The 14,285-nt window shown below is 38.8% G+C and overlaps 1 protein-coding gene across 2 annotated transcripts in view; it reads left to right on the top strand.

Annotated features, from left to right (window-relative positions):
- Positions 1–808: 808 nt before the first annotated feature.
- smap2 (small ArfGAP2) overlaps positions 809–14,285 on the top strand; it is a 34,193-nt gene continuing 20,716 nt past the window's right edge. The window contains exon 1 of one of the 2 annotated variants that reach the window (XM_067426252.1): positions 809–1,377. In XM_067426252.1, coding sequence (XP_067282353.1) covers positions 1,275–1,377 — 103 coding nt within the window. In that variant the 5' untranslated portion in view covers positions 809–1,274. The remainder of the gene's footprint in view (positions 1,378–14,285) is intronic. The other variant, XM_067426253.1, reaches the window with a different exon arrangement.

The following is a 14,285-nucleotide window of genomic DNA, read 5'->3' on the forward strand; positions in this document are numbered from 1 at the left end:
CTTTTTGTTCAAATCTACTTTTATCAGTTGCCTGTGTGTATTCGAGTGGTTTTATTGTGCTCACAGCTATAACAAAACTAATTTGGTATTTAAAATCGATACAAAACCAATGTTATTGAAAACGTATCTTTGTACAATTGTATTTATAGTTCTTAAAGGGACAGTTCGCCCAAAAATATAATAGCAAATAGATGGGTTTGTGTAAGAAAAATATCTTTATTTAACACGCTATTATAAAGTAAAATATCTGGTGGACCGCCTTCCATACAACTTCTGAAGAAAGTGTATCGCCTCTTGCAGTTTAAAATGCTTACACTACGGCCGACGTCATCGTCAAATTTTAGGCTGCCATTCACTTAGTGCACAATTACCATCACACACCTGTAGCTGATGAATAGGTGCGTAGGACAAAGGATACCCAGGTCCGAAAATCTCAATAAACAAACAAAGGAAATCCCGCACACTATAAATACTTGCAAAAATCAAAAACATTTTATTAGCAACGTTTCGGTCTCATGAACCTCATCAGGCATGTAAGGCAAGGCTGCCATTCACTGCCATTATAAAGCTGACTAGCCAGGACATATTTTAATATATCCGAATTGTTAGTAAATCACAGGGACATTTTTTTGGGGGGTGAACTATCACTTTAAAACATTGTGTGACAAGCATAGACAAAAAAAAAAAAAAAAAAAAAAATGTCGACAAGACGAACATGAATGAACGTTGAACGGATGTGCGCAGTGTCGCTTTTCCCCGCAGGGGGGCGTAATTTCCCCTTTTCTAGTAATTACACAAAGCGGTTGTAATTCTGTTGGAGTGAACAGCAGACATCACGACAGCAATTGTCTATCTGACGCTGGATTTAGTCTAGATCTTTTAGATACTGAACTTTCTAAACAGCACATGTCTGCCGACCACCGGTGAGGAGAACTGAGATGAGTAACGTTATTACTGAAGTGTAGCGTTCGCGTGCTCGGTGTGTCTCTGATACTGCGGGTGAAAAGTTGGGTGTCAAGGACTAGTGAATGTAGAGAAGAATATGGTGTTGTTTTTATATGATCCGTGGTTCACAGCTTTGTCCTCTTCCTGGTAAGATTAGCGGAAGCCAGCACAGTAGACTGCAGTAGTGATTCTCTCCATCTGCAGCAGCCGGTTGTGACTGTCAGCGATCCGCCTCCCGGTGTTTCACTAACGGACAAACATCTGAACATCTTCTTAGCCGCTCTGGACTGTTACAGACCAGGTAGTCAGAGAGAAACTGATTTGTAAAGATGACGGGTAAATCAGTCAAAGACATTGACCGCTATCAGGCTGTTCTCACATCTCTTCTCGCGTCAGAGGAAAACAAGTTTTGCGCTGATTGTCACGCCAAAGGTAAGGTTTATATTTCACAAGAGCATATTGAACACTTCTTACTTCGGTTTCCTTTTTCTGCAGTTAGAAATGGAGTTTATTTGGCAGGTATATATTGAGTGTTTGTGTACGAGTGTTTTGGATTAGGCCTGTGTTTTACTTCAGTTTGGCGTGTGTTGATGTCCGATTCGTGAGCGAATCATCTTTTCGAATCGGATCTGTCTGATGAATCAGTTGAATGCCAGACTGTTTCCCAAACCAGAATATTGTGGAAGCCATTTGAACAATTTTAGGAAACACAGACTGTACAAAATGTACAGTAAACATGAGTATGACTCTGTTGTATTTATCAACAAGCATTCAATGAAACGGGTTGGGTTAGCATTTTAGTATTACATACTTTTCTAAAATAACTTTTGTCATCCTAACTGCATGTAACTTTTACAGTAATTTAATTTCTAATTAAATTACTTGATTGGCTGTAACAGACTTATTTAATAACACAACTTAATTTATAATTACAAACAGGAATATGTATTTATTAAATTATACAAGCTTTATTAAAATGTTTTATAGGGTAAGGAGTCGGACCACATGATGGCGTAATCACATGCACACAGAAGATAATTGCTGAATCGATTTTAAAGGGTTACTTCAACGATTAGCATATGGCTTTGTATCAGTAGAAACCCTGGAGTATATTCAAATGATATTCCCCTTAGATAAGAAATGTATGTATTTTATTTCTGGAAAATTTGCGTCATCTTTGGAATGTTTGGCCAAAGGCTAAAGACTACAGCCAGCAGAAGGAGCCATTTTCTGCATGTTTTCCACTCGCGCATCGGGGATGGGAGATCGCACTCACAGCTTAGCTCGCACCTGCAGGCATTCATGGAAACTGAACTATGCTGAGAGCAGTGCAAGTTTTTTAACATCTCAAATTAATTTTGCATTGTGAATGTATGCCACAAGTGTGGCTGCGATTACCTCAGCTCTCATCACTCAATCAGCTCATCAGCTCATTTGTGACATTAAATGTAATCTGACTCCTGCAGTTAGTGCTCAGTGCTGTGACACTCTCGCGGTCAGTGCCGTTTCTAGGCATAGGCAAACTAGGCGGTCGCCTAGGGCGCCAACAGCTGGGGGGCGCCAGTGATCCCCCGCCCCAACAAGATTTTTTAGTTATTTCATATATATTTTATTATTAATATTTCGTACTTTTGCTATTTCAACTCAAGGCATTATGATTAGTTGCGATTATTGGAGTGAAGTCGCCATGGTGATATTGGTGCTGCTGCAATGAAATGAGATCATGTAGAGGGCGGCAGGGAACGTCGTCATCCGTGGCGTTGTAACGCTTGTGTCCGAGTGAAAAATGCGGATAATGTAACTGGAGTGGATGCAAACACGGAGGCGATTACCATTCAAACAGATCGCACTTTATTCCCCGCTGAACTCTCATCACAAACTCCCTTTCCGTCCACAGCATTACTTAATAAAACAGAATAACTGACTGTTAGCAACAGAAAACAGAAAATAATCCCCACACATGGGAGCTCAAGACTCAGTGCGCACATACACAAACTGCAGACTTCGTTTCCAGGGAGCGCGCGCAACTCTTAAAGGGGCCACATTATATTTCTACTCGTTACAGCGTGCTTTAGTTTCATCATCATGGAAAGGTCAAAGCCATCAGGGACTCAGTATCGTAAAAAGAAAAAAGAGGAAATATAAAAAAGAAAGCGAAATATACAGGTATGTTAGCCTACTCATTGGTTACTTGTTCTCTACTAAGCTGGTCTCTCTATCATAACATTGAGCAAAACATTACACTGAGTATTAGTACTGGACGGACCACACGCCATGCTCATTTCAGGTGTGGAACATTATAGCAGTTCATTTGAATATATATATTTTTTTACATCAGAGATAGCTGTTTAGTGTAAATTGATCAAGTAGGCTAATACTGTCATAACCATGGGCGTCACTAGGCCCTTTTTTATGAACTTATGCCTCAGCCCCCCCCCCAAAAAAATATGTGATTAACCTTTAAAACATAAGTTATATGAAACTGGCGCGAGGCTTCGGCTACGGCTTCGTCCCGTCTTTTAGTCTTTGTGTCACTGCGTTCCTCAATCCGCAGCGGCGCCGAGTGACATGGTTTTCAAGCTATTGTTATCTAATTTTTTGGCCTTCAGAACATCTTAAAATACACATATGTAGATCATAGAAATCAAAATTTTCTCGGGGGAGCATGCCCCCGAACCCCCCCAACATCTGTGATCTCAGTGATAATAAACCAAAGCTACATTATTGGATTAATGCATGTACAATATGCAAATGAAATAAGGCAGTCATATTTGCTTTATAAGTTATAGTAAAAAAAGAAAGAAAAAAAAAGAAAAAAGGGGGGGGGGGGGGTGCAACATGAATCTTGCCTAGGGTGCCAGAAAGGCTAGAAACGGCCCTGCTCGCGGTGACTCACTCATTATATTGAACAGACACGTTCAGTTTTTAATTGTAGTGTCTGTTCTCAAACTCAGTCTCAGTAATCCAGAAATGGTGGCTTTGGGAATGGCCTCACAGGGCAGCGAAGCATTCTGGGAATTGTAGTCTTTCATCCCCATGAGACAAAAATACATTTTCTGTCTTTTCTCAGTCTAGAAGGCACCAAATTCAAAGATAATTTCACATTTCTACTACATTAATGACCCAGTTTAAATACAGATTCATCTTTCCAGCGCTGAAGTACCCCTTTAAGTTCTTTAAAGGAACAAGAACCGATTCTTGTTAATGAATCATACTATCATTTATCCTCTCATTTTGTGAGCTGGTGGGCTTTAATCAAGCTGAAGTTATAGAAAACTCAATAAATATAAATATCATGATAAATGTAAATTCTTTATTTCTTTAAAGTTTAAAGGCATATTTTTACTCCTGAGTGAAAGATGTTCACAAGGCAGTTAACTGTGGTTTAAACTATCCTTTATTGTCAAAACTTGATAAACACTTCCCAAACAGGTGAACAATTTATTAAAACTGAGGTAGATTTATTTCTTAAAATCTTAACTGTGGTCAGAATTTTTTTACTCAACACAATATATCAATAATATCATTATACTTACGGTAATTGTGTAGTAAAACACTAAAAATGCAAACAAGCAAAAAAAAAAAAGTGTTTTAAGTTAAGAAACATTTTGAGTCCCCCCACTCTTGCCTCACAGTGGGTCCACCGTGCATCTCACACACACCCGCGCACACACACATGCATGCATCTCATCGACACACACACCTCACCGACAGTGGGCTGGTCGGGAGAGGAGGGGGAGAGAGCAAAGTTCAGTAGATGTGTAACTCCAGTAAGGGCTGTCTATTTTATTCAAATTAAACATCGGATTAAATGATTTCTCTTTTGGTACAGGAAGTTGGACTTAAACACAGCCAAAATCTTCATGTAAAGGAAGATGTGATGGTGTTTTTTTCTCTATTGTGATGTACTGTAGCTATACCATAATCTCAAACTAGAAAAGAAATGCTCTTGTGCTATTAAACACTTCTTTAGAGAAGAGATGTCGTTGCGAACAAAAGGGGAAGTTATTTTGATGAAAGATTAGGAGTGCACACATATAAGAATTTTGTTCTTGCAATGTTTATGGGCCAATTTGAGATGATACTGAATTACACTTCTGCTGTTGTGGTTACATTTCACATGAACTTGTGTTGCACAACATTGCAGAAATGACACTACACACAAACTGGCGAAATTGTGCTGCTACTCTGATTCTGCTTGCCAAACACTTTATGCTGGCTGACTTCCCTGTTTGACCTCCAGCCCATAAGGGTTCTGCCCTTCTCTTTATTCTGAGAGGCAGACTGCTATTGGTCGGAGGTAATCTGTTCCCAGCCCTCCCTGTCTCTTGTACTGAGCTTGAGAGGTCACCCAAAACCATATTCCAGATGTACTCTGCCCTATTTGAATGCTTCAATATGTTTCAATATTGTGTAACATACATTTGTTCCATTTTCTATTGCACAATATGCAGATGGGAGAGAAGAAGCTTGTGTAGTACAGTCACAGGAGTTCCCTGCCATGAAAAAAGGAAATGATCCCACAAGCAGTACAATTCAGAGCGGGCGTATGCTTGCAGAAGCTGAATTCAGTTACAACTCTGTGTCAAAATCAAGACAAGGCCTAGATGTATTTGCAGGGCAATACAGTAAACACTAGCTCACAGTGGTCAAGCAAGGCTAACGGGTTAGTTTATTCATCTGACATGGCATTTTTTTACATTGTGTACTTTGCTCACACTGAAAAAACAAACAACAAACTTTGTTTTGTGTTGAAATCATGACAGAAACTGGCATCTGACTTTGACATATTGTGTGAAAGTTAGTCATTACAAAGGATTACAGTATTCATATTATACACTAGCCTGTTTCTCTTTACAGGCTAGAAAGACAAAGCTTCCACTAGCATATGAGATTGTTTGCTTTCTGGCTGTTTTGTGCGTAATAGGGAAGAGTGTTCTTATTGTTAAAGAGTGTCATGTGATTACATTGTGTAATGCCTGCCATGTGTTTTGAATCCAGGGTCCAACTTTTTTTGCCACACCTGCCAGTGGAAGATGAATTGAGAAACTTTACTGACCCTAAATAGTTCTTATTGGTCATGACAGTGCATTGTTTGCTTTCTTTTCTTTTATTTAAATGTGTTTGTGAGACAAACATTGCATAATTGGCCCTGTCATACACCCGGCACAATGTGTTTTCTGCTAGTTTCAGCTAGGTCTAGCGCCACATTGTTTAAATAGCAAATTAACTCACACCCATCTGTTTGCTTCTGGGCGGGCTGGTCTGAAAACAAGGTACATTCAGGCGCATTGTTAGCGTTTTTCTATTTTGAGGTGACTGACCGCCATTAAGGCGGTATTTTTTGTGTTATTTAAAGTGGTGATGAATTGAGAAATCAACTTTCCCTTGAGCTTTTGATATAAAAGTAATATAAGAATAATGAGACTAATGAGGTAATAAATAATAATCATAGTAATATAAGAATATTCTCTTAAGTTTCAGAGCTGAAAACTTCCTTGTTAGTCAAAGAAAAGCTTTTATAGACACAAGGCCCAGAAAACGATCTTGTGCTTCATTCGTATGTCATAGCGCTACGAAACACACCTCTAGAGAATCTACAGCACGTCTAATCCAGTAGCCCCGCCCACCGACTCATGGAGCAAATCGGCTTGTGCTAGATAGCCAACAACAATAAACATGCCGAGGAAGATAGCAAGATATTGCGCTATTCCTGGTTGTGGAAGAACACAGTTGCTGCATAAGCTTCCTTCAGATTCTAATATTAGAAATGTGTGGTTGAACTTTATTTTTAATGAAGTTCCAGATCACGTGGGGAAGACATATTCACTTCATTTCACTGCAGAATCATTTGTAAACAAATCTCCAGTAGTGTTGTCAAAAATATCGATATTTCGATATATATCGATACTGGAATATCTGAAACGATACGATTCTCAGTTTTTACAGTATCGATATCAGCTGCGCTCTCCTCCTCTCTGACCGTCAGCGAGTTGACACACACACCGGCATATTCTCACTCACCCCGGTTAACCTCTGAGCGCGGCGAACGCGCGTTCTGCTGGACTCTTACCTCATGACAGTGTGTTAGTGTTAGTGTGTGATCTGTCTGATTTTTGCGCGGGACTGCACATAAATTAATTCTACTAATCCCTGCAGATTTCGTGCTCCACATCTGAAGCGCACACACACATAGCCTACCGTAATAAAGCCGCCTCTGACATGATACAAGTGCAAACATTTGCTTCCTTTTACAGCTTATTATTGGTCAAATACACTCAAAGAACTATCAGTGCACATCTGGAAGAGTATTAACGTAACCACAGTCGCAAACAGTTCAGGAAGAACGAGTAACAGGAACAGTGTTTAGGATCCATGCGTCTGTTAGTCTTAAAGGGACCGCAGTCATTTGTTATTCAAACTACAAAAAGACAAACGATCAACTGCTCTTGACTGCTCTTGACTGATAAAGTTACTTGTGTAACTTTAATAGTTTCATCTGTACGCTATTGAATTTTTTACAAAGAACATTATCCAATGTTGTTTTAAATGTAATTAATATGCATTTTTTTAATTCAGTTTCTTATCTGAATGTTAGACTTACCTGAAAAAATAAAGCAGTCTATTTAATTTGTATCTTCTATTCTATTGCATTTATTTGTGCTATTGTTTGTAATCTGTTTATTTGTTCTTATTTTATTACTGTTTACTCGTCTTTTTAAATTCAATTTACCATTCGAAATCAAGCTTTCTTGTGCTGTGTGTAAGCTATTGCAACACAATTACCCCATTGTAAAAAATACATTGAGATAGCAAAAAATTGTGAGATAATTTTAATAGTAATTGATCAATTGATCAATAATTGTTCAAATCAAAACGATGCCCAACCCTAAGGAACATGCTGGCCACATGAATTTTTAGTAAAAAATAACAATGAATAATAACAAGTTCTGTTGTCATATTACGCATCTTATCTTATCTTATTTAATTAATTAATTTATTTATTTACTGTGGTATCGATTTAGTATCGATATATCGATATTTTAGTCTGATATCGTATCGAAGTCATAATTTTGGTATCGTGACAACACTAATCTCCAGTCAATTCTGGATTTGGATCTGACAGGAATTGTGCAACACACTTGCGTGAGTAAAATGTGTTTTTATATGTAATAGTATTGCATTGTTATAGATAGTTTTGCTTATGTGTACGTGTCTAACAGAAACATACCTTTAGCTGGACTCAGACACGTATGGGCCAGGGCTTGCAAAGCCTGGCAGGCCGATGAATCTCATAGTATTCTGTTCTTGATCTGTCCTGTTGTCTCTCGACTTGACATTTGAAGGGCGGCACGCGCACTCACGTGTGTGTGTGTGTGTGTGTGTGTGTGTGTGTGTGTGTGTGTGTGTGTGTGAGAGAGCACGGTTCGCGCTTATTTCGACCGATCGTGCGGGCTATGTGTAATATAAAAATAATAGTCCAATCAATTGCTGGTGGATGAGAAATAAATCATTGTTTGTGTTTGATAAAGACGTTTATGAGCCCTGTGATCGAGAAAATCATTCCGGTTGCCGCTTTCAAAACAATCTCTCCTCTCCCTCATGTGAACTGACAAGGGAGCTTAAGCTTATTAAATATGCAAATCTTATCCAATCCTAGCCGTGGACGTTTACTTCCAAGTCTCCAGTGTGGCATGCCCATAAAAACTCAGCGTTTTGGAGAGAGCCTCAAAACCAGTGTAGAAAATAGCCTATTACTTATTTGCTATTATACAGTTATGATGTTTTTGAATGTGAAGACCACACGAACATCATTAGTTGACCTCAGACAACAGTATACAAAAATAAAAAAGCCAGTTCATGACACCTTTAAAGGGCGCATTAGTAATATGTGCCTATATGCGTGTTCCACCTACACTTATTAACCACAGGGTGTAACACACACACACACACACACACACACACACACACACACACCAGACAAACATTTTTAAATATTAAAAATAAAAGCATTCCTCTCTGGAGAAGCGTTCAGTCTTTCCGCTCACAAAATTCCACCATATATTGGTGATATAAATGGTCTTGAATGCACGTGGCTTTTAAAGGGAATGGGAGATGAGACTGGTTTATTGCACGTTACATCCAAAACACGCCCACTGTAAAAAAAAAAAGACTCCTTAAGAGATTAGGTACAACCCTTTTGGACCATGCGCCTGACGTGCTGACCGTTTTTCCCATTGTTAAACTAGCACAAGTAGATTCAGACGTTCCCGAAGTACACCTGCGCCATGCTCTTCAGACCATGTGCTTCGATCGATAAAATACTGCCCATTGTATCACTTGCAGCATTAAGATGAGCCAGTCTCTCAATGAAATGGCTTGTGATTTACTTTCTAATGATTTTGTTTTAGGTGGTGTAATGCGAGAACTGTTCCACACTCATCACCAGTCAAAATATGAGTTGCAGACTTTGTCAAAAAAAACTTGTTCCGCATATTGCTGCCAAAATAGCGGCCCATTTCAAATGTTTACAACCTTTTCTTTTTCTCTTTTTTTCTCCTTTTTGTTCTTAACAGCTCCCACTTTCTGAGGTGAAATAGTGATGAAATATTGTTCTTTTAAATACTTTCCAGCATTTCACTAATAAACTTACTACATCTTTAGAATTCATCTTCGCTGTAATTTGCATGCGGTCATTGCAGTGATCTGTTGGTCAACAATGATGTAAACCGTGAAGTGAACATTTTAAATTGATCTCTTTTGATAAACTCAGATGTGTATTTGGATGACAATTAAATTACCACACGACCTCTGTGTTTGTTAAAAAAACAGTAGGCAATTTTGCCTGAGAATTTTACTTGGGTGGTGGGACAAAAACAGACATTCTAGAATTGGATGGCTGTAAAATCACAGACTAGCCCCTTGTAAATGTTGAACATACCATACAAGATACAACCCCATGAGAAACAATAACCGTATGAATAGGGCTTTAGTCAGGGTTTTCAGTGCACTGAGGTAAAAGTTGTTGTAAATTTTGTTTTTCCAGCTTTACTCATTTGCCTTTTGTTAAGTGATAATGTTGGCTCCTGGTTCAATGTGTTTGCTAAATGCATTGATACAACTTTAGAGATTGACAAGCGCACTAAGAAATCGGACCAGATATTGTGTTGTTGTGATAGGAAGCCACAAGAACTCATCTAGAAACAGTGTTTCAAATATAGATTTCCTTTGATGGTTTCCTTTAAGCTTCTTCTTGTTTTGGCTGAAGCTCACTTCAGTAGTCTGTAATTTAGAGTTGAGCTGCAATCAATGGAGTAATACAAGGAGCTATAATAATCTCTGGAGTTCAACAAATGCCATCTTTTAACTATCCATTCATTAAGCTGCTGGAACTGTGCATGCCCCATTAAAAGGCTGTTTTTTATCTTTATGCCTGTCATTGCTCACACTTATTGGTTTCTCAATGTGTGTCGTCATTTTGGTTCCTTTATTCATTTTTACTAGTAGCAGTTTGATTGTGTTTGAGGGACAGGTTGTGTTTGAAGTGGAAATCAGAGAACGGAAGTGATTTTATGCGTGACCTTTTCTCCCAGAACACCTTGGTATGAGGCTCATTTGCATTCTCTTGTTCTGCGGTTGTCATGGAGATCTCACAGTGGAGGCTGGAGTGGATTGAGGATGTGAGTGCAGGAGGACACGATAACTGTCCCTTATAGACCCTCACGTTCTCTCACTGAGGAGCCAATGTACTTCTATTCCAATCCAGGGGCTCATTGGGAAAAACTCATGTGTCGGCATTTCTGCAAAATATTACATTGCTTTTTTTGTAATGTCCAGTGAATGTTGCTAAAAACACTTTCATTGCTTGTTCATTGGCCTTACTGTCTGGTAGAGGCACTATAAGGTTAATGCTGAATTGATGAATCTGAACGAATAAGTTGATAAGTTTTTTTTTCTTTTCTTTTTTTCGAAGGCTTGATTGTGTGTATGGAGTGCAATGTAACATGGGTTCATGCTTTTGTTTAAAAAAAAAAACAAAACAAAAAAAACATTTTCAAAACAAACTATTCTACACCGTCCCTTCTTGTAAAAACAGCTGGATAGCTTCCTGGTTCTATGAAGCCCCTTCCTGGGCTTAGATTGGTTAGTTGGCCCCGTAAGTTGTGATTTGCCATGCCTAGTGAAAGTTGTCTGGAAATGTCACGCCCGCCCCTTACCATTACATGTAGTTGCATATTCTCAAGTGTACTGTAAACAATGGCATCAATATTGCCTTATCAATTTAAGCCAGTGGCCATATCAAACAGTGGCTATATCAAACAAAACCGTGTTTAGCTTTCCTGAATTTAAACTGATCACTTAAGCGCCAACAAACCACAACATTCAAAGTTGTATTAAAAAAGTCGGACAAATTTGAATTAGCAATTAGGTAACTGTCTAGCAGAGCCAAACAGTGTTTGCCTTTGTTTATGTCCTTGCTACTGCATAAAAATAATTATAGAAACTAATCATGGAAAACACTAGACTAGAAATCTAGACGCACCCTAGCGGCAGCAAATTTAATCTGCCCGCGAGTGTCGTCTAGGAACTCTCAATACCCCTCTGAGCTGTACTCCTCACAATCTGGACGGGCCAATCACGTCGTGTATAGAGTCGGCAGGCGGGGCCATAATGACGACGGCCGAGTTGCGTTTGCGTGCTTCTAGTAAACACAGAAACTGGCGAACGGCGGCGGTCTTTCGAATCAGCTTTGACCGCGATCCTGGAAGACTTGGAGTTAAGCTTTTCTCTGAGAAAAGAACAAAGAACGGCACTGAAGTCATTCTTAAAAAGGGAAGATGTGTTCGGAGTTTAGCCGACCGGATACGGTGAATGTTTAATCTATCAACAAGCTCTTTTTCACCTTCGTTGCTCTGGTTGGTGTAGCGCTATCCTATCTCGTGCAGAGGGAGTTTGAAAGACAACCGTTTGTCCCGCCTCTCGGATTGAGCCCTGTCTATGGTGAGGTTCCAGACCAAACATCTTGATGTGGGTCAGGCTTGTCAGGCTAGGAAAACACATCTACAAAGAATAAAACATGTTTTTTGTGGCCCATAAACAACTACTTCAGCTTTTAAATTGGGAACTGTTATCCTCCGTGAAATGTGCAGCACAGAGTGCTATATTTGGATTATAATGTTCAAGAAGGCTCAGCGTGTCAACAGCATGGCAACAACACTGCTCACGCTCATCTTTTTTGATCGGACCACACAGGCCAGCCTTCGCTCCCCATGTGCATCAATGAGCCTTGGCCGCCCATGACCCTGTCACCGGTTCACCGCTGTTCTTTCCTTGGAGCACTTTTGATAGATACTGACCACTGCAGACCGGGAACACCCCACAAGAGCTGCATTTCTGGAGATGCTCTGACCCAGTCGTCTAGCCATCACAATCTGGCCCTTGTCAAACTCAAAGCCTTGCGCTCATTTTTTTGTGTCTAACACATAAACTTTAAGGACATGTTTACTTGCTAATATCTCACCCACTAACAGGTGCCGTGATGCAGAGATAATCAGTGTTATTCAATTCACTTGTCAGTGGTCATAATGTTATGGGTTATCAGCATAGCTGGTTATGTAATGTCAGAATATAGTTTCTTGACGTCAGAAGTTCACATACTGTCTTTCATATTAATAAAAGACAATATGTGAACTTGTGACCTCAATAAACTTTGACCTTTTACAGTAATCTGCCCCCGTAATCGTAATTTGTGGTAAAGGAATACCATTTTGTGTTTCACTGCCACTAGTGTTAATTTATAGCTGCAATGCAGACTCAGAGACTTAAAAAAGTTTTGGGAGTTTTGGAAAATGGAACATTGTTCCAATGAGCCTGTTGGTCTGTTCTCAACTGTGCTATGCTCCTCTGCAACTCATAACCCTGAATGAAGTAAAACATTAGATAGAGACTGTGGAAGAGAAATGGCAAAAGACTGAAATAATGGTTGTAATACGAATTTAACAAAATTATATGTCTGATTAAAGACAAAGACGCAGTTGAATATATTTACAAAGACCCTTCTGTGAGTGTTCTGATGATTTTGAATTGGCTGTATCAGATGTTGATCCTGCTGTACAGGGTTATGTGCTGGAAGCATTTCTCTCCCATTTTAGAAGATTTAGTAGTTTAAGGATTTTATTCACATGGCTGTCACATGATGCACTTCACTCAATTTTAAATGCTGTTTTATAATAATTATGTACGCTTATGGGCAAAAAATTGGCCAAGCTAAAAATGCCTAAACATTAAGCTTTTTGTTGTCTTTTTAACCACAAATTATTGGTCAAGTGCACTGTTTAAAAAGCCATTGCTGTCTCAGAAAAACATCAAAAACAGAATTAAGTTTTTGGCTGAATATGGAAGTTTTGTGTAGAGTGATGAATCACAATGAAACACTGAGTGCATGCATGGTGATGCTTCAGAACGGTGTCTTGGAAAATCTGCTGAGAAATATAATAAAAAAATAATGAAGCATGGAGGAAGAGGTGTCATTAGCTATGTTTCCATAACCCTGTTTTTATGTGCATTTTGAAGTATCGCATCAGAAACGAGGGATGGAAAAGCAACGTTTTGTAATTTGCGCTCGAATGAAGTGGTTTTTGACTTGTGCCAAAAAGAGTGAATGCATATAATGGGAGATGGAAACGCATTTGCCGAATAAATTGTGACGTTAGCGAACCCACCCGTGACTAATGCCAGTTTCCCCTAATGGAGACTTTTTAAAATGCTTAATGTGGCCTAATGATGATATTAAAACATTTAAAGCATTTAAAGAAAAAGAAAAAAAAGTATATGACAGTATAGGAACTGAAAAGATGTTTGGGGGGTTATCTTATATTATTATCTAAAATTAATTAATCAATTAAAAGTGGTGACAATGATAAATATTACATAGAAAAAGGGACTGACTAATACAATGATGGTGGTGTGATAAAGGAGTGATGGTAGTTATAAAATAATAAATAGTAAATGGGAAATTTTGCTCATGAATACACACACACACACACACTCACACCTACACCCACTATACACACTATACATTTACACACTTTTATTTCACTTCTGGAATTATGTATCACTCGATTGTCAGTTACTGCACTATTATGGTTTGTATGTCTGTTTGTCAAAAAATAAAAAATAAATTAAAGCATACTATGTGGAGAAAAGCAGATGAGCCAGGAATATGAAAGAAAGAACAGAAATGTGTGTTTAGGGTGAGAGAGCTTGTTGTTCTCCCTCTCCGTATAACAATGTGTGAGTACAGATTTATGCAAATCACTAAACCTGCCTGTGTTTTATTA

Source organism: Pseudorasbora parva, chromosome 19 (genome assembly GCF_024679245.1).
Source record: "Pseudorasbora parva isolate DD20220531a chromosome 19, ASM2467924v1, whole genome shotgun sequence".
Lineage (NCBI taxonomy): Eukaryota > Metazoa > Chordata > Actinopteri > Cypriniformes > Gobionidae > Pseudorasbora > Pseudorasbora parva.